The sequence below is a fragment of the Homarus americanus genome, unplaced genomic scaffold (genome assembly GCF_018991925.1).
Source record: "Homarus americanus isolate GMGI-L3 unplaced genomic scaffold, GMGI_Hamer_2.0 scaffold46625, whole genome shotgun sequence".
Lineage (NCBI taxonomy): Eukaryota > Metazoa > Arthropoda > Malacostraca > Decapoda > Nephropidae > Homarus > Homarus americanus.
In genome coordinates, this window is record NW_024751849.1 from 260,443 (window position 1) to 280,045 (window position 19,603).

A 19,603-nucleotide genomic window follows, 5' to 3' on the forward strand; every position below is an offset into this window, starting at 1 on the left:
TTAATTTATTGGGAATACCTTGTTGTTTATTTACCCGTGAGAACTTTCCATGTTCCGGTGTACAATGGTTGTGGTATTAGAATAGTTTTATTGGTCGAGTTTTGGGGATTTGATTAAATTTCGTCTCGGCAGTTGAGGTGGGATCCTTCCACGTCAGCAGATCCGCTGCAGAAAATGAGCGCTTCATGGCATACTGTTGAAGTTTACCAAGGGGGGTTAATATTCTCGGTCGTTCACTCGTGTTTTATAAGACATTTTGTTGTGTGCGACGCCTGGTGAGGGTTAGGAAAGGGACTCATTGCTATAGGGAACGATTGTGCGCACACACATTGTCCAAGACAGACTTACACACACAACCAAACATACATACTCATTAAATCTTGCGTCATAGATAGTTAGATAGATACAAGTTAGTCTTAGTGACACATTTACTTAGTCATACAGACAGACATGTGTACAGACAGTATTTGGGAGGTGGGGTTGGGGGTGGGTGGTCACCTGGTGGAGGTGTGGGGAGGGAGGCAGGAAGGCGGCAATTGTCGTCCACCATTATGACAAGTGACGCTCAAGGTCATCACACTTCACTCCTCTTGCTGTTGGTTTAGTGGTGTGGGCCGGCTGTTAGTACTGTACTGTACTCTTGGTTGTACAATATCGTTGTTGCTACTGTTGCCTGAGCTAACTACCGTGTTGGTGCTCGATCTACTGTACTGTAGTTCTGGCGCTGCGGGTGTTGGTGCTGCAGTTACTATTTCAATTGTGCTTCAACTTCCTGCTGTTGGGGACACCACTGTTGCTGCAGCTGAGTAATTATACAGTACAGCACTGCACTGTACAGTACAGCACTGTGCTGTACTGTACAAGAAGATGGGGAGGAGGTGAAGTGTAGGGAGTCAAGAGGCCAGCGGATGGAGGCTGTTCATATATATAGCGTTTGCACAGTGTTGTTGATAACAGTAGTTGTAACCGGAGCCTCTGGGCTTAGATAAACACGGGATGATGTGATCGTATGTATCCCAAGGACATTTAATGTTGTAATAGTCAGGGAAGAGAGCGCTGGCTACATAATATTAAACTGAAGTAAAGAACAGCTTTCAAATGTTGTATCACTGCTGGGATGTGTAACATTGAGCTGGAGAAGTGGTCCAGGAAGTGAACCTTCCCACACGTACTGTACTCCTGCAGCTGTCCACGACGGCTAACACGGCTTTGTTAAGGAAATTGGCGGGAAAAATAGAATGGTCAAGTTTCCCCCCAGAGTGAGTTACGGTTTGAGTTGTCTATATGAAAGATGTTTTGGACTTGGAGGATAAACTGACAACTGGTTCATGATTTGTAGTGGGTGTGTTAGTGCACTTGGTGTGTGTCTGTGCACTTTGTGTGTGTGTCTGTGCACTTAGTGTGTGTGTGTGCACTTGGTGTGTGTTAGTGCACTTGGTGTGCGTCTGTGCACTTGGTGTGTGTCTGTGCACTTGGTGTGTGTGTGTGTGTGTAATAATAATAATAATTAACGGTTTATTGAAAGAGCTTGGCAGCCAGAAGGCTGAAAATATACAGTTACATATTTGGGGAATGGGTTACGAATTACAAATAATATACAAGTGACATAAGTGACACAAATAAGACATATAGTAACTAGATGGGATCAGCTCAAACTACAGTTCATTTCACATAGTGACAGTGTAGGGGCGTGTGTGTGTGTGTGTGTGGTGTGTGTGTGTGTGTGTGTGTGTGTGTGTGTGTGTGTGTGTGTGTGTGTGTGTGTGTGTGTGTGTGTGTGTGTGTGTGTGTGTGTGTGTGTGCACGGTGTGTCCGTGCTCTTGGTGTCCGTGCACTTGGTGTGTGTGTGTCCGTGCACTTGGTGTGTGTGTGTCCGTGCACTTGGTGTGTGTGTCCGTGCACTTGGTGTGTGTGTGTGTGTCTGTGCACTTGGTGTGTGTCCGTCCGTGCATTGTGTGTGTGTGTGTGTGTGTGTCCGTGCACTTGGTGTGTGTGTCGTGCACTTGGTGTGTGTGTGTCCGTGCACTTGGTGTGTGTGTGTCCGTGCACTTGGTGTGTGTGTGTCCGTGCAATTTGGTGTGTGTGTGTGTCCGTGCACTTGGTGTGTGTGTGTCCGTGCACTTGGTGTGTGTGTGTCCGTGCACTTGGTGTGTGTCTGTGTACTGGTGTGTGTGTGTGTGTGTTCGTGCACTTGGTGTGTGTGTGTGTCCGTCCCGTGCACTTGGTGTGTCTGTGCACTGGTGTGTGTGTGTGTGTCTTCGTGCACTTGGTGTGTGTGTCTGCACTTGGTGTGTGTGCGTCTGTGCGCTTGGTGTGTGCGCGTCTGTGCACTTGGTGTGTGTGTGTCCGTGCACTTGGTGTGTCTGCACTTGGTGTGTGTACGTCTGTGCACTTGGTGTGTGTATGTCCGTGCACTTGGTGTGTGTATATCCGTGCACTTTTTGTGTGTATATCCGTGCACTTGGTGTGTTTGTGTATGTCCGTGCACTTGGTATAACAATGTTGCATGCTGGGTGATGTTGCTGTCGTACACTTAGCGCAGCACAAGTGTGTTTCCACCTCAGTAGGGGAGCAGATGACAGTACTGACCGTTGTTGTACTGTACAGTTGACGGGGAGAGTTTTACCGCCAACTTCAAGGTTTTCCAATCATTTTTTCCGATAATATTTGTGCTAGTACAGATCAAGATTATACTGTATACGGTACTTAATGTATCTTTATTTAAACTAACAACAGTGTGACAGTCATCATTGTGATATTAAGGACATCCCACAACACAGCCCAGACTCTTGTGAGTGACAGCAAAAAGCTTTCTTCAAGACTGGTAACTCACGTGACAGTCTTAATTGATACACCTTATTGTTAACCAAGGTGCTCACAGGTCTGGCAAATAGCTGTCTTTATGAGGTCGGTGTACAACACATTTTCGTGATTCTAATACTAATTGGTACAGTATTTAATTATATTATCTAGACTTTATCAGAGTTGTTTGTTTGTAAAAGATAAGAGGTACTGTACTGACAAGAAGAGAGACTTGGGGAAACTCCAACAGGTTTACAAAACTTTTTATTACGTGATCAGTTAGGCAAAACACTTAGGTAAGGTCGGTCACACGAAAGAAAATTTTGGCAGAAAAGGCCGCGGCGCCACATTGTTCTAAAAGCGTTAATCTGAGTGAGGTGAGTCGTGTTGGGCAGTTTATATGAGAATGGTGTGAGCAGCGAACCCGACCACTTGTGTTAATACTGTACCGGCCACTTGTGTTAATACTGTACCGACCACTTGTGTTAATGCTGTACCGACCACTTGTGTTAATACTGTACCGACCACTTGTGTTAATACTGTACCGACCACTTGTGTTAATACTGTACCGACCACTTGTGTGCTGTACCGACCACTTGTGTTAATACTGTACCGACCACTTGTGTTAATACTGTACCGACCACTTGTGTTAATACTGTGGTGGTGACAGCAGTGATGGTGGTAGTGGTGGCAAGTGGTGAGGTGAGCAGGATGGTGGTAGTGGTGTTGGAGGTGTGGCAGCGGTGATGGTGTGGCAAGTGGTGGTGGCAGCAGTGATGGTAGTGGTGGCAAGTGGTGGTGGCAGCGGTGATGGTGGTAGTGGTGGTGGCAGCGGGATGGTGAGTGGTGGTGGTGGCAGCGGTGATGGTGGTAGTGGTGGTGACAGTGATGGTGGTAGTGGCAGCGGTGATGGTGGTAGTGGTGGTGACAACGGTGGTAGTGGTGTTGGCGGTGTGGCAGCGGTGATGGTGAGTCGCCAGTGTTGGTGGTGATGGTGAGTCGCCAGTGTTGGTGGTGATGGTGAGTCGCAGTGTTGGTGGTGATGGTGAGTCGCCAGTGTTGGTGGTGATGGTGAGTCGCCAGTGTTGGTGGTGATGGTGAGTCGCCAGTGTTGGTGGCGGCGGTGATGGTGAGTCGCCAGTGTTGGCGGTGTCGGCGGCTGGTGGCGTTGGTGGCGGTGTCGGCGGCTGGTGGCGTTGGTGGTGGTGTCGGCGGCTGGTGGCGTTGGTAGTGGTGTCGGCGGCTGGTGGCGTTGGTGGTGGTGTCGGCGGCTGGTGGCGTTGGTGGTGGTGTCGGCGGCTGGTGGCGTTGGTGGTGGTGTCGGCGGCTGGTGGCGTTGGTGGTGTCGGCGGCTGTTAAATACTGCTGTTGCTACCCTGGGCTAGACCCTCCCATCACCTCCCTCCCCATCACCTCTCCTCCCCCATCACCTCCTCCCCATCACCTCCCTCACCCCCATCCCCTCACCACATGGCTCCCCTCTCTATGCTTCCCCTCCCTCTCTCATTCCTCTCACTCACATAGTGTAGTTAGTGATGCGAGGCGAGAGATGGATAGGGTGTAACACAGTGGGTGGGGAGGTGGGTGTAACAGGTGGTGGGGAGGTGGGTGTAACAGTGGGTGTAACAGTGGGTGGGGAGGTGGGTGTAACAGTGGGTGGGGAGGTGGGTGTAACAGTGGGTGGGGAGGTGGGTGTAACAGTGGGTGTGGGGTGTAACAGTGGGTGTGGGGGTGTAACAGTGGGAGGGAGGTGGGTGTAACAGTGGTGGGGGGTGTAACAGTGGGTGGGGAGGTGGGTGAAACAGTGGGTGGTGGGTGTAACAGTGGGTGGGGAGGTGGGTGTAACAGTGGGAGGGAGGGTGTGTGTAACAGTGGTGGGTGTAACAGTGGGTGTGGGGTGTAACAGTGGGTGGGAGGTGGGTGTAACAGTGGGAGGGTGTAACAGTGGGAGGGTGTAACAGTGGGTGGGGAGGTGGGTGTAACAGTGGGTGTGGGGTGTAACAGTGGGTGTAACAGTGGGTGGGGAGGTGGTGTAACAGTGGGTTTGGGGTGTAACAGTGGGAGGGAGGTGGTGTAACAGTGGGAGGGGTGTAACAGTGGGTGGGGAGGTGGGTGTAACAGTGGGTGTGGGGGTGTAACAGTGGGTGGGAGGTGGGTGTTACATTGGGTGGGAGGATGGGTGTAACAGTGGGTGGGGGTGTGGACCAGCCTACCATGTATTGATCAACAAATACAACAACCAATGAATGACTCCTGTCCGCCTGTTGCCCCACCAAGCTCCTCAATGCTCCTTTATCTCCCTCACCTCCATAATCTCTCCCTCACCACCATTATCTCTCCCTCACCACCATTATCTCTCCCTCACCTCCATAATCTCTCCCACCCATTATCTCTCCTTCACCTCCATTATCTCCTTCACCTCCATTATCTCTCCTTCACCACCATTATCTCTCCTTCACCACCATTATCTCTCCCTCACCACCATTATCTCTCCTTCACCTCCATTATCTCTCCCTCACCTCCATTATCTCTCCTTCACCATCATTATCTCCTTCACCTCCATTATCTCTCCCTCACCACCATTATTCTCCTTCACCTCCATTATCTCTCCTCACCACCATTATCTCTCCTACCTCCATTATCTCTCCCTCACCACCATTATCTCTCCTTCACCTCCATTATCTCTCCTCACCTCCATTATCTCCTTCACCTCCATTATCTCTCCTCACCTCCTTATCTCTCCTTCACCTCCATTATCTCTCCCTCACCTCCCTTATCCTCAGTGTTTGTTTAGGTTAACATTCCTCAGTGTTTGTTCAAGGTTAACTTTCCCTCAGTGTTTGTTTAAGGTTAACATTCCCTCAGTGTTTGTTCAAGGTTAACATTCCCACAGTGTTTGTTAGGTTAACATTCCTCAGTGTTTGTTCAAGGTTAACATTCCCTCAGTGTTTGTTCAAGGTTAACATTCCTCAGTGTTTGTTCAAGGTTAACATTCCCACAGTGTTTGTTTAGGTTAACATTCCCTCAGTGTTTGTTCAAGGTTAACATTCCTCAGTGTTTGTTTAAGGTTAACATTCCCTCAGTGTTTGTTTAAGGTTAACATTCCCTCAGTGTTTGTTTAAGGTTAACATTCCCTCAGTGTTTGTTCAAGGTTAACATTCCCTCAGTGTTTGTTTAAGGTTAACATTCCCTCAGTGTTTGTTTAAGGTTAACATTCCCTCAGTGTTTGTTTAAGGTTAACATTCCCTCAGTGTTTGTTTAAGGTTAACATTCCCTCAGTGTTTGTTTAAGGTTAACATTCCCTCAGTGTTTGTTCAAGGTTAACATTCCCTCAGTGTTTGTTTAAGGTTAACATTCCCTAAGTGTTTGTTTAAGGTTAACATTCCCTCAGTGTTTGTTCAAGGTTAACATTCCCTCAGTGTTTGTTTAAGGTTAACATTCCCTCAGTGTTTGTTTAAGGTTAACATTCCCTCAGTGTTTGTTCAAGGTTAACATTCCCTCAGTGTTTGTTCAAGGTTAACATTCCCTCAGTGTTTGTTCGGTTCATTCCTCAGTGTTTGTTTAAGGTTAACATTCCCTCAGTGTTTGTTTAAGGTTAACATTCCCTCAGTGTTTGTTCAAGGTTAACATTCCCTCAGTGTTTGTTTAAGGTTAACATTCCCTCAGTGTTTGTTCAAGGTTAACATTCCCTCAGTGTTTGTTCAAGGTTAACATTCCCTCAGTGTTTGTTCAAGGTTAACATTCCCTCAGTGTTTGTTCAAGGTTAACTTTCCCTCAGTCAGTTTATTGACGTCTATCATTACAGTAAAGAATGTTTATACAAGGTAAATGTTGTGTAAGTGAATGTACGTAAAGGTAAACACTTTATCAGTGAATGTTTAATCGTGACAAACTACATCAGTGAATATTTATAAATCGACAACACTGAATTAGTCAATGTTTGAAAAAATTAACATTACAGAACTCCGCATTTAGTGACGTAACCTAACCTAAAGGCAAGTCGTATTGTGGAGAACTTTAACCTGGCCAGTGAATTTGACCTTTGATTTACCTTTATTATAAGTTATGATTTTTTCCTCGCACATCCTACATCCCGAGTATCATCATCAAAAACTCTCTCTCTCTCTTCGTCTTGTTATTTTACATGGTTGTATGGCCAGACTTGTATTACTAGAGCGTGAAAAATTCTAAAATTTATCATTCACACAGTTCCTGTGTCTCGGTTCTAAATATCTCTTCAATCTCTGAAATATTAGAATTAGTTCAATAGATTAAAATCGTTAACGTTACATAAATACAACATTGAAATATTACTTGTAATTTATAGCGTTATGAAAATAAAATTGAATGTCATCATGAACCAGACAAGTCATGTGGCCTTAACCTACGCCCTACAGGTTACCCCAAGAGAATTTTTTCTTCTCCACCCGAAACCAAAACAACGTCTTTCAACGTCAGTCATGCTGTTGTGGATATTTCTAAAACAATACTTAAGTAAAATATACCGCTATTACAACAACTGATGTAAAGTATGGAGGAAACGGGATTACAAAAAATGGGCGGGTCAAAATTTGGTGGGTATTGATCTGGCGGGAAGCAACAAGGTGGTGGTATTGTTGTCACCAGGCGTCGCGCGCGCCTCCCACCTCCTCTACTTCCCAAATGTGTCTTTTTTCAAATTATCTTTATTTCCTAAATTGTTGGAAGTAGTTTGTCTTTTTGTGCTTAATGCGAAGTAGAATTAACAACCTCACCCTGTTATTAAAGTTTTCTGACACACACACACACACACACCCCCCACCCCCCTTCACCCCCTTCCACCCCATACCTTCCACCCCCACCCCCCCCTTCCACCCCCTTGTACCTTCCCCCCCGCCCTACCCCCCTTCCCCCCTTCACCCCTTCACCCCCACCCCCCACCACCCACCCCCACCACCCCACCACACCCCACCACACCCCCCCCCCCACACCACCCCCACACCCCCACACACACCACCCCCCACCCCCTCCCCCCCACACCCCCCACCCCCCACACCCCCACACCCCACCCCCCACCCCCCCACCCCCACACCCCCCACACCCCCCACCCCCACCCTCCTTTACCCCCCACGAGAGAGAGTTATGTTTTATATTGAATGCAAAGTTATTTAAGTATACAATTCAGTACTACTGTATATATTGCTTATAATATGTCTGGTAAACCAGGACATATAGTATCTTGAGTAAGTTTTGTTTGTTGAGTTTCCTCTTTGTGTGATAATGTGTAGTCTGTGTACTGATAATTAATGGAACATCACATAACTTGTTCTAATTAGTTTTTTTAACTTATGTTATGAATAATTATTTATATTTTTATGCCTCATGTCCAGTTAACAACTTTGATAGTGTGCTCACATGTATAGGTCTAATTACATATACAGTAGCTGTTTGTATGTAATATTTTGATGTGTGTGTGTTTTGATTGTTCGTCTCCCAAGCTATCTGTTTTGCTGTCAGTTGGTAATTGCTGAAATGTAACCTATGCATTTTAGCAAAAAATGGCAGCTTAACTCAGAGTTGGGGAGCTCCTGTTCACTTGTTTCTTAACTGCTTCTCTCCCCCTTCCGTCAGAAGACGGTCACGGGAATTTGGACCTGTGCCGGGGGTTTAAGAAGCTGTTAAAGGGTCAAGAGACACAGGGCCCATGCCTGAGTGAGACTGTCACACAAGAGGCAACTCAACAAGGTAACTCTCCAGCAGTTTCTCTTCGTCTTTCCTTCTACTTGAAAGTAATATGTGATTTGTTTACTGTAGGCCTCATTAAGGTGTTCTGTACTGTGTTATTGTACTGTAGTGTAGTGTGGTGTGGATTGTGTTGTGCATATTAAATGTTATATTTGTGCTCAGTAGCTTTTCTTTATATGCTCATTCACTTTGGTCTAATTGCCATTATTTTGCCTCTTTTTCCCTCCAGGTGCCTTAGACGAAGATGAGAGTGACAGCGAGGGAACTGAGTTGGGAGGGTCTACCATCGTCACGCCCACCGGCGAGACCCTCAACTCCAATGAAAGACACCAGTTACGCCACCGTGAACTCTTCCTCTCCCGCCAGATAGAAACCCTCCCTGCTACACACATACGCGGCAAATGCACAGTCACATTACTCAACGAGACAGAGTTATTATTGGCCTATCTCAATAAAGACGTGAGTAATTACAAAATGCTCTTCATATTCTGTAATTACTAATCCTGTTCCGGGTCCAAAAAATTATAATACCTTACCATACTTAAGTTAAGTAATTTCTCTCTCTGCAGTTGTGGGTACTTCCTCTCCTTGCTGCTTATAAATGTCATCTTTGTTTTAGGCAGCTGATGTTTCCCTATATAACACTATACAGTACTGTATGCATGATTTACGTCAATTTGAACATGTCATCTTATTACTCTTTGTAGTTGTTGATGTTGTTGATCTTTTTTGCCTTGGTATGCAAAACCTTCATAAATATTCCCAGTTTCCTGATGCTTTCTTCATTAGCAAGAAAGTTATGTCTCAATCAGTACAGTACGGTACAGTACAGTGCGGTACGGTGCAGTACAGTATGGTACAGTACGGTACGGTATGGTACAGTACGGTATGGTACGATACTGTACAGTATGGTACGGTATGGTACGGTGCAGTACAGTATGGTACAGTACGGTATGGTACAGTATGGTACGGTACAGTACTGTACGGTACGGTATGGTACAGTACGGTATGGTACAGTACGGTATGGTACAGTACTGTACGGTACGGTATGATGCGGTACAGTACTTATGCGGTATGTGAGCCTGATATGGTACAGTGCGGTATGAGTACGAATGCGGTATGGTACAATGCGGTATGGTACAGTGCGGTATGTACAGTAGCTATGGTACAGTACAGTACAGTGCGGTACTGTACTGTACAGTACTGATACGGTATGTTACGGTGCAGTGATACAGTATGAGTGCGGTACGATGCGGTATGGTATGGTACAGTATGAGTGCGGTACAGTATGGTGCGGTACAGTGCGGTATGGTACAGTATGTGGTACAGTCGCGGTACAGTATGGTATGGTACAGTGGTATGAGTGCGGTGCGGTACTGTACTGTACAGTACGGTACGGTATGTTACGGTGCAGTACAGTATGGTACGGTACGGTACATTACGGTATGGTACGGTACATTACGGTATGGTACGGTACGGTACAGTACGGTATGGTACGGTACAGTACGGTATGGTACGGTACAGTACGGTACGGTACAGTACGGTATGGTACAGTACAGTACGGTACGGTACAGTACAGTATGGTACAGTACAGTACAGTACAGTACAGTACAGTACGGTACAGCACAGCACGGTATGGTACAGTGTATTTTTTTCTAATGTCTTACACTTGATTTTGCAGAAAGAAATACAATACAGTACTGTACTGTATTGTATTGTTTATTTTTAAGGAAATTTTTGCAAAAATATTGTCAAAAGCTGTGTGTATTAGTTGGAATGTTCATTTGTATTTATAATTTTTTTTGGCTAAACTGCAAGTTTGAATAGAAGTTAATTGTAGGGTGGGTATGTTAGTTAGCTACGAGCTGAGATGATTCAGTCATCTAAGAGTGACCTCAAAGTGGTGTAAAAGATTATAAGATCATGTATATGCAGCACAGTATAGTACAGTACTCTCACATGCCTTATAATACCATACAATTTATGATGACTATATAGAGCTCTCACTGTCATAAGATGTATGATATAAACAAATGGCATGTAACTGCTCAGTGATACAAATGACTTTTATGTAAGTTATGTTTTTAAGGAATACAATGTTTTGTTAATTGATGGGAACAGTTACCTCCATTCACACCACAGGAAAGCTGCAAGGACAGCAGCATGTGCCTGATCTTCCAAGTCACTAGTCATTTGTCATCTTGCTTCGGATTGGATGCCCTTAATTGTGTGGAGGGATTGTGAAAAAATGAGTTTCTCATGACATAACTGTAGGCAGTATAGTACTCTGTACTGTACAGCACAAAAATATAAGGTCACAGGCAGCTACCAGTTACTCACATGAACTTGTCTTTATTTTCAGGATACCTTCTTCTACTCCCTGGTTTATGACCCACAGCAGAAAACACTATTAGCAGATAAAGGAGAAATTAGGGTTGGCTCAAGATATCAAGCAGATATTACATCATTATTAAAAGAAGGTGGGTAAAGAGAATATGTGTGTGCGTGCGTGTGTGCGTGCGTGCAGTTCAACACAAAGATGCGCGAATTTATCAATTACACTAATACATTTTATGGGGCAATCACTCATGGCACAGCCCTTCTCTACTCATCCGACGGTATCTCTCTAATTGAAGATGAAGAAGGCATCCTTCAGCGCTGGAAAGAGCACTACCATTCGCTGCTCAACCGAAACACCGATGTGGATGTCCTGACAACCCATCAGGTCCCTCAGCATCCAGAGTTGACCCACCTTAGCTATTCTCCATCCCTGGAAGAGGTAGCTACTGCCTTCAAACAATGAAAAATAACAAAGCCACATGGCCTGATGGAATCCCAGCCAAGGTGTAAAAGCAGGAGGACCTTTGCTTACCAGCTGTCTCCACTCTCTCCTGGAGAATGTATGGAAAAAGGAGGAAATCCCCCAAGCTTTTAAAGACGCTTCCATCGTCAATATTTATAAGAACAAGGGAGACCGGTCAGACTGTGGCAACTACTGCAGGATCTCGCTTCTGTCCGTAGCTGGCAAAATTATCGCCTGAATCCTCCCAAACAGACTTCTTCCTGAGGCGGAAAACTTCCTCCCAGAATCTCAATGTGGCTTTATACCATCACTTGGCACCACTGACATGATCTTTGCTGCCTTCCAGATACAGGAAAAGTGCCGAGAACAGCGTCTTGACCTGTACATGGCTTTCATCAACCAAACCAAGGCATTCGGCTCGGTCAACAGGGAAGCCCTCTGGAGGACCCTCAGCCGTTCTGGCTGCCCACCAAAATTCATCTCCATTGTGAGGCAACTCCATGATGTCATGAATGGCAGTGTCCTGTACAATGGCACCCAGTCTGAGTTCCTCCCCATCCAATGGGAGTAAAACAAGGATATGTACTGGCACCAATTCTCTCTTCCATTTTCTTAGCTGCTTTCCTTACTTGTGGCAGTGCCAATTTAGCCGGCGGGATGGACATCCAATTCCGGATGAAGGGTCTTTTCAACATATGATGACTCCAGGCAGGAACAAAAGTGTTGGCAGCTTCAATTTCTGACATTCAATATGCGGACGACCTCACCCTTGTTGCTCACACTGTATGCGACTTACAGGAAATCTTGAACACCTACGCAGATGCATATGCACACTTCGGCCTTGAGGTGAATGTACTTAAGACTCAAATTCTCTTTCAGCCTGCCCTTGGTTGAGCCACACCTCCACCATCCATCCAGCTTAATGGTACTACCCTCTTTAATGTTACCCACATTCACCATCTCGGCTCCCACCTGTCCACCACCGTGGACATCGATGAAGAGATTCAACATCGGATCAGATGTGCATCTCGAGCTTTTGGCACACCCGTGTCTTCAGCTGTAGGGAACTGAAATTATCTACAAAGCTGCACATATATCGAGCAGTGGTCCTACCCACCCTGGTATATGGCAGTGAGACATGAGTCACATACAGGAGTCACCTCAAGGCACTTAAAAACTTTCACCAATGTAGTCTACGTTCCGTCCTCCGAGTTCGCTGGGAAGACAAGAGAACAAATGCCAGTATTCTTGCTGACACCAACTGTAGGAGTATCGAGGCTACCATTATCCATGAACAACTACACTGGACTGGCCATGTTACCTGCATGGACGACAGTAGACTACCAAAGCAGCTACTTTACAGTCACCTAATGAATAGTAAACGTAACGCTGGCGGGCAACTGAAAAGGTATAAGGATAGTCTTAAGACAAACCTGAAAAAGTGCCAAATTGACCCCCCTCACTTGGCAGACGATTACTCCACACCGTAACACTTGGAGGAGCACCACACGAGGCAGATAAGCGCGAATGCCGGAAAGACGCTGCCGCCAGCCCTCCCACACTAGGTGTAGCCTCCCACACGTGCAACATCTGTGAACAACTCTGCTGATCCCGTATTGGCCTCTCGAGTCACCGCAGAATTCACCAACAAAGGTGACATCCTTAATAACTCCTATCATTGTATCATAGCTGGATGATCGTCATACTCGATTCCGAGTGACAGCAAAGTAGTGCGTGCGTTCGTGTGCACGCTGAAACATATTCGTTCGAGATATTACTTAGTGTATTTTGTTTTGTGTGATTTATATTTGTTATGATTTACCTTTAATATCTGTAAAGGCTTTACAGCTTAGTCAGCTTCTTACACTTGAAATTTTTTTGGGTTTACTTTGTATTATATCCAACAAGTTTTTATTGTCATCTCCCAAGTAAGACACACTGCTGTCAACCCCCAGTTTTAACACCACGAACACAATAGATGAGTGAGATACACAATTAATTTAATCAAACTTTCCTCAACTTGCATCGTATCTCTTTCTGGCTTATGTCATCTACCACACTCAGGCCCTCTGCATTCTCTAACAGCTTTAAATCAGTTTGCTTTTTTTCATCCTTATTATATACTGTAGTACCGTATACTGTATGCCTTTCTGCTGTCTTGGAAATAAGTAGATCTCACTTAACACTCAGGGTCAGGGGCGACACACCTTGTGGTCCAGCTGCAGCTGCCTTGCTTACTGAGTCACTATCATGCAAAAGTGTTGATATTTTTTTGAATGATTTCATTTGTAAGAAAATGTTTTAAAGATTTACATTTTTCTATGACGTCGGAAATAAATCGACCTGATAAAATAATTCCCCAAAATGGGAGAAATAAACTAAAAAAACGGGATAAATCAATCGATGTGTGTGTGCGTGTGTGCGTGCTTGCGCCACTTTGGAATATTAGAAGAGCAGGCTGAGTATAGCCTATCACTGATTTTGCCTCAAGGTACAAGTATTGAACAGTATAGAAAATAAATATGAGTGAACTTGCTTTGTTTGTCACTTAGTCAGTGATGAAGCAAGATTAGCCCGAGTCTATAAATGATTATGTGAGTTTGATCACTAAATTTTTCTCGCTATTTCAAATGCAAGTTCTCTCATTTAATTTTCATACCGTAAAACTTATGGTTGTTAAAGCAAATTCTTGTTGCTTGAATACTTGTTCAGTGAGACCTTACTGTACTATACCCTGCATTTATGTTGCTATGGAGTGTTGTTGCTTGAATACTTGTTCAGTGAGACCTTACTGTACTATACCCTGCATTTATGTTGCTATGGAGTGTAATATATTGCTTATGGTGCTCCAAGTTATTATGTGGTGTAGTGCTAGAGAGTTCATGATGATTTATTTATGTACAGATGTAGAAATCCATTTTCTGTTCATTCTTTTAGATGCTTCCTTAAAGATATTAGGTCTATTTTAAACAGTGGCAGAATGTAGAATATTATCAGAGAAGAAGATGAAGAGCTGGATGTATAACATAAAGCCATTGTCCTGAATATTGAAGAAAGTAAATGCTGACCAAAGTTGTTTAATTTATGGATCTGTGGTGTAATGGTCAAGCATGCTTGCCTCGCAAGTGAATGGACCCGGGTTCGACCCTCGGGCAGGGTGAAACTGTGGGTAAGTTTCTTTACTCCATTTGCCTCTGTCTACCTAGTAGATTGACACCGAGTAATGCAGCTCATTAACTTAGGGTATGGTTATAGTGTTGACGACCGTTTCTACACCTTAAGCAAATTCACACCTAGGTGGCCCTTAGGCCAGCCATCCTCATACACAAGGGGCAACCATAACTACTAATTTATGGATATTATTCCTCCAAATTTTCTTGCAGTTGGTGCAGTATGCAGTTTTAATAGATCTATTTTTTTATATTTTCTAAATGTCTTACAGGTGAGGGTGATGGACGTAATTTGGAAGAATTGGAAAGCTTGGTATGGACCCCGGGGCATGGCCTCACAGATCGACAAATAGATCAATTTCTTGTGATGTCACGGTCAGTAGGGACGTTTGCCCGTGCCCTGGACTGCTCATCCTCAGTCAAGCAGCCATCACTGCACATGAGTGCAGCAGCTGCTTCTAGAGATGTCACGTTGGTAAGTGATCTGCTGTGCATCTTTAGTTTCTTTTTTTCAATACAAAATGTCCAGGAAGCAGCAGTTCACATGAATGATAAGAGCCCATGGTGTCCAGTGCTTTGTGGGTATTTTACAACAGTTAAAGTGGAAGAATAGAGAGTGAGAGTCTTGTTTTTGTTCTTGTTATGACTGTTGTATAAGAAGAAAAGGCTCAGTGAAGGTGATGGACATTCAGTTAACAGCAGAGTTTGTGGATGATAAGTGACATAACATGATAGGTGAGTTGTACTGATGGAGAGGGTGTCTGTGTTTTTTCTTGGTTCTGCAATATATTGGAAGAGGGTTTACAAGAATAGTACAGTAATTAAATAAAAGTTCTGTACTTCTTAGGCACAATGATTATATACTGTAATCATGTCTGGTATAAAATATGACTCAAGAGGCAGCATGAGGTTAAGAATAACATCACTACTTAGTGTAATGTGCTCTTAGTCTTGGACTTACTGTATATGGTATGGAACCCTTGTGTAACATAACTGTTCTTCAAGTCTGGTTTGATGAAGACTGCTATTTATATCATAAGTTGGGACCTACATTTGTAGGTGCTGTACATTACTTTATGCTGCCAGTGAAGGGTGTACTGATGTATCGTGTAATGGGAGGGATAATGGTGGTGGTAGATAAACTAGCTGTTGGAATATTAACTCATTCAAGGGTGGCACAGCCTAATCACCCTTGTCTCCCCAATCTGCCAGCTGTTTGGTAATTATATATTTAATATAAATAAAAACTTCATAAAATTGAGAATGCTGTACTATTATGACAACTTGGCATCTTAGGATATTGGCCATTCTTTTCTACAGAGATACAGTAAAGTCTTACCACAGACAATGGATTCTTATATGTTGAGGTCATAACTTTATAGCTTGTGCTGTTTTGTGAACCTCCTATTTGGGCCATCCTTTATAGGGTATGATTCCTTAACATAACGATAATGTGTGTGGTTGGAGGGATGGATGAGTGGATATATGGTGTGTCATTTGGGTGAATCAATGTATATTGGTAAATTCTGTATTAATGCTCTTGTACTATACAGTATAGCTTGTTAAATAGTTTGTGTTGAAATCACAAGTGCAGTATATTGTATTGTAGTAATATTGTATTATATTTTCCCAGTTTCATGCAATGGACACCCTACATAAGCACAACTACGACATTAGCAAAGCACTTTGTTCTTTAATACCTGCTACGGGGCCAGTACTATGTCGAGATGAAATGGAAGAATGGTCGGCGTCTGAAGCTAATTTGTTCGAGGAAGCGCTTGAAAAGTATGGGAAGGACTTTAATGATATCAGACAAGATTTTGTAAGTATATTAAGGTTACATTCCAGCTGTAAAACCTATTTGCAGAATATAGAAAATATAGTCATGATATTGTAGTTTGTTTCTTACTGTAACCAAATGCTGATAGGTTTGTTAGCTTTATTTCATGTCTGCTGCTTCTAAATATTCACCTAACTATTTTGTAGGTAATTCCTTGCCAGGTGGCTCTCATGATATGGGGTGACTTACAGGAGGTCCTTGAGTCCTCCAAAAGGAACTATCTTTGTCAACCTGAGTTAATCTGTTATTCCTATCATATACTGTAGTGTTGGCCTTAAATCCGGAGGCCACAACAGTAATTTTTTCTGAAGAACTAAAGGTCTATTTGGAACAGTGACTATCCACCTGCCTGAGCACTTAATTAACCATAGTAAGAGACTCGGGTTTCAGTGAGTCCACCTCAGCATGAATGAATCTGACCTACTCCAGGTCTGGTCAGTTGCCCACATTTGGTCCTAGCTGGTAGAGATCAGTCACAGCTGATTGGCTCTTTCTTACTCTGCTTTTCCTCAACTCAAAAAAGCAAAAGGTCTTCCTCATAGGGATAAGTAAGCCAAGTCTACTGTTAGAATGTTTTTATTTTGGTAAGAGAAATTTGCTCTTACAAATTTTGTTTTATTATGGTTAATATTTTTCTTATTAGTCCAGCCAAAAGGTAGTTGGCTTTAATATCAGTGTTTGTAGTCCTTATTCTCACAAACATACACCTGAGTGTACAGTGTATGTGTGAGAACTTGGACTTGCTGTTGTTGTGCAGGATAATGATAACCCTCTGTGAGTTTTAATGAACTTGTATATTATAGGGTACAGTAAACTCCCAACATTGATGGTGGTTAAGTTTTAGGAAATGGGAACAAATGTTAACTCCACAAAGTTAACCTTCCCACGCATGATGACGCGATTTGCGTCATAATCATGATAAGACCAACTTCACGGTGATGCAAATTGAGTCGCCAAACTTTAAAATATTCGCCCAAAAAATTAAGTTTTAAACAGAATTGCATCAAATTTTGATGTGTCATAGTAGCAAGTAAGTTCCACCAATTGAATTGGCAACTCTCGAGGCCCATAGGAAGGGAAGGCCGGAACAATAAATGCACAGTATTATCTCAGCAGCCAGACAGCGAGTGTGAGCCACGTCCATTCAAATTACCATAACTCCGTGCAGGCTTCCTCAACTCATGGATTACACTGCTTACTCTACTTCCTGAAATTTTTTTTTTTTAGTGTTAGTGAAGTGATGGTTGTGTAATGTAATGTTTTTAATTTTCAGAGAAAGTGTTTAGTTCCAAAAGCCATTACCATATCAGGCTATACAACCTCGTTATAGTGAGAAAAAAAAGTATCTGAAAGAGGATGATTTTCTAGACTTATATGAATTTTATCAGTACTATTCTCTTCATTATAGTGTTGGCTATAAGATGCAATATAATTTATATCGATATAAAACACAGGTACAAAAAAAAATTAAAAGATTTTACAATTTGAGAATCGTTTTTTTCCAGTTTTCTCAAAAACTGTTGGTCATATTAGAAATCTGATTACTGCATTGAAAAGCTCACAAAATTGTGCTTCTAGCAGTGTATAGTACTGTACTTAAAGGGGTATCTGAAACAATTTTGAGCTAGGAGGTTGTGAACGTATTGGTGTATATTTTTTTTGTCCTTGGGTTTATTAGAAGTGACGAAAAATACAGTAGCTATATATGTTATGAAGCCAAAGACATATGATTAATGCCATTAAAAAGTTTTTTGTGGGACATTGATAAAGCAAAAAAAAGAAAAAAAGTAATATAAAAAATTACTGTACTGTCTCGCCTGCCCTGGGGGCTTCAGAGATGTGATCTTGGAACTGGAAAACATAAAACTTATCTCCTGCATGAGAGGGTTAATACCTTAAGTCTATAGGAAACGGGGGAGTTAGGTAGACTGTACCCTTGGACATTTTGGCTAAGGTTAATGGTTGAAAAAGATTGAAGCTGGTAAATGGGTCTGAAAAGACACCTTAGCACTTAGGGAAGGAACACTTGCCCAAATATTAGCTTTATTTTTCTTTGCACGTCTCTCAGTAGACCAGGCGTCCACAACCTTTATATAGTTGGCCACTAAATGGTGCAGGTAATCAGCAATCAGCCGCAGGTGTACTAAGCCAACATAAGTCAGCACTGCTTTCCACAGAATTGAATGTAAAATCAGAAATGCAGTACAGTACTATATTTTATTGTCAGAACATTTTTATAAACAATACTGATATTTAACACAAAACATAGTTTTCATTTTCAGCATATGCATATTCTGCATTGAAATAATAGCACTAGCCAGTAGCCCAGTTAAATATTGTGTAAAGAAATTAGGGAACATAACTTTTAGCAACACAAAATATGGAAATATGAAACTGTCAGGCGGCCGCATACGTAACACTTCTCACAGAAAAATGGGGATTACGGACCCCTGCACTAGACTAACTGTGTAATAGCACCCGACTGATGCCACAGATGGGTTGAATGAGTCGGTAAGCGGATTTACAGTAGGATTGATCTTTATAATCGCAGGGTACGAGACTATTGACAGAACAGATGATGTACAGCTGGAGGCCTTGTTTTACCCTTGGGAGACACAAACTTTGTTTTATTTAGAACTTTTAATTTGACATAGCATTCATTGATAAGTGTGCTTGTGTTGTTGCTCTTCATATGATAATTACCTGAATTTTATCATTAGTACTGTAATTAGTCTTGCTAATACATACTAGATAACATCAGTTATGAGAGATTTGGTAAAAAATAAGTTTTTCATTGCAGTGACTTGTGTACAGTAATACTCAGTGAAGGTCCCTATGTTAGGTGTTGTACATATCATTAAGTGGGGATCTTCTCAATCATATTATTTAGTGTAAACTTATGGGAATTATTTTGTGTGGTGCATACACTTCTGTGCTTTATCAGTATCGTATGAGAAAGTTAGGTGTTGGGTAATGTCTTCTTTGAGTGGTTATGACTGTACTAAGCCTCAAACACCGCTGTGTTCAGAGTAAATGGTGAGGAAAGTAAGGCCTGTCTTGAGGCCCCTTCTGTTTACCATGGTGATAAAGGCTCTTGTGAGATTTGAGGACTGATCTGATATTATTACTATAATAATAATACAGTCGGCCCTTAACATACGCTGGGGTTAGGTAACAGAGATACCCGTGAATGTTAAAAATCCGTGTAAATTTGCTCTGGCTTGTATCCCTGCTCCTCGAGTATTGCTTTCAACTCTGCTGGGA

At 43.0% G+C, this 19,603-nt stretch overlaps 1 protein-coding gene across 13 annotated transcripts in view; it reads left to right on the top strand.

Moving 5' to 3' along the window:
* LOC121854857 (metastasis-associated protein MTA1-like) overlaps nt 1–19,603 on the top strand; it is a 98,429-nt gene that overhangs the window by 40,047 nt on the left and 38,779 nt on the right. For 11 of the 13 annotated variants that reach the window (XM_042349649.1, XM_042349652.1, XM_042349653.1 and 8 more), the window contains exons 4-8: nt 8,413–8,526; nt 8,756–8,985; nt 10,889–11,006; nt 14,772–14,974; nt 16,133–16,321. In XM_042349649.1, the coding sequence (XP_042205583.1) occupies nt 8,413–8,526; nt 8,756–8,985; nt 10,889–11,006; nt 14,772–14,974; nt 16,133–16,321 (854 nt within the window). The remainder of the gene's footprint in view (nt 1–8,412; nt 8,527–8,755; nt 8,986–10,888; nt 11,007–14,771; nt 14,975–16,132; nt 16,322–19,603) is intronic. The other 2 variants (XM_042349650.1, XM_042349654.1) reach the window with 2 other exon arrangements.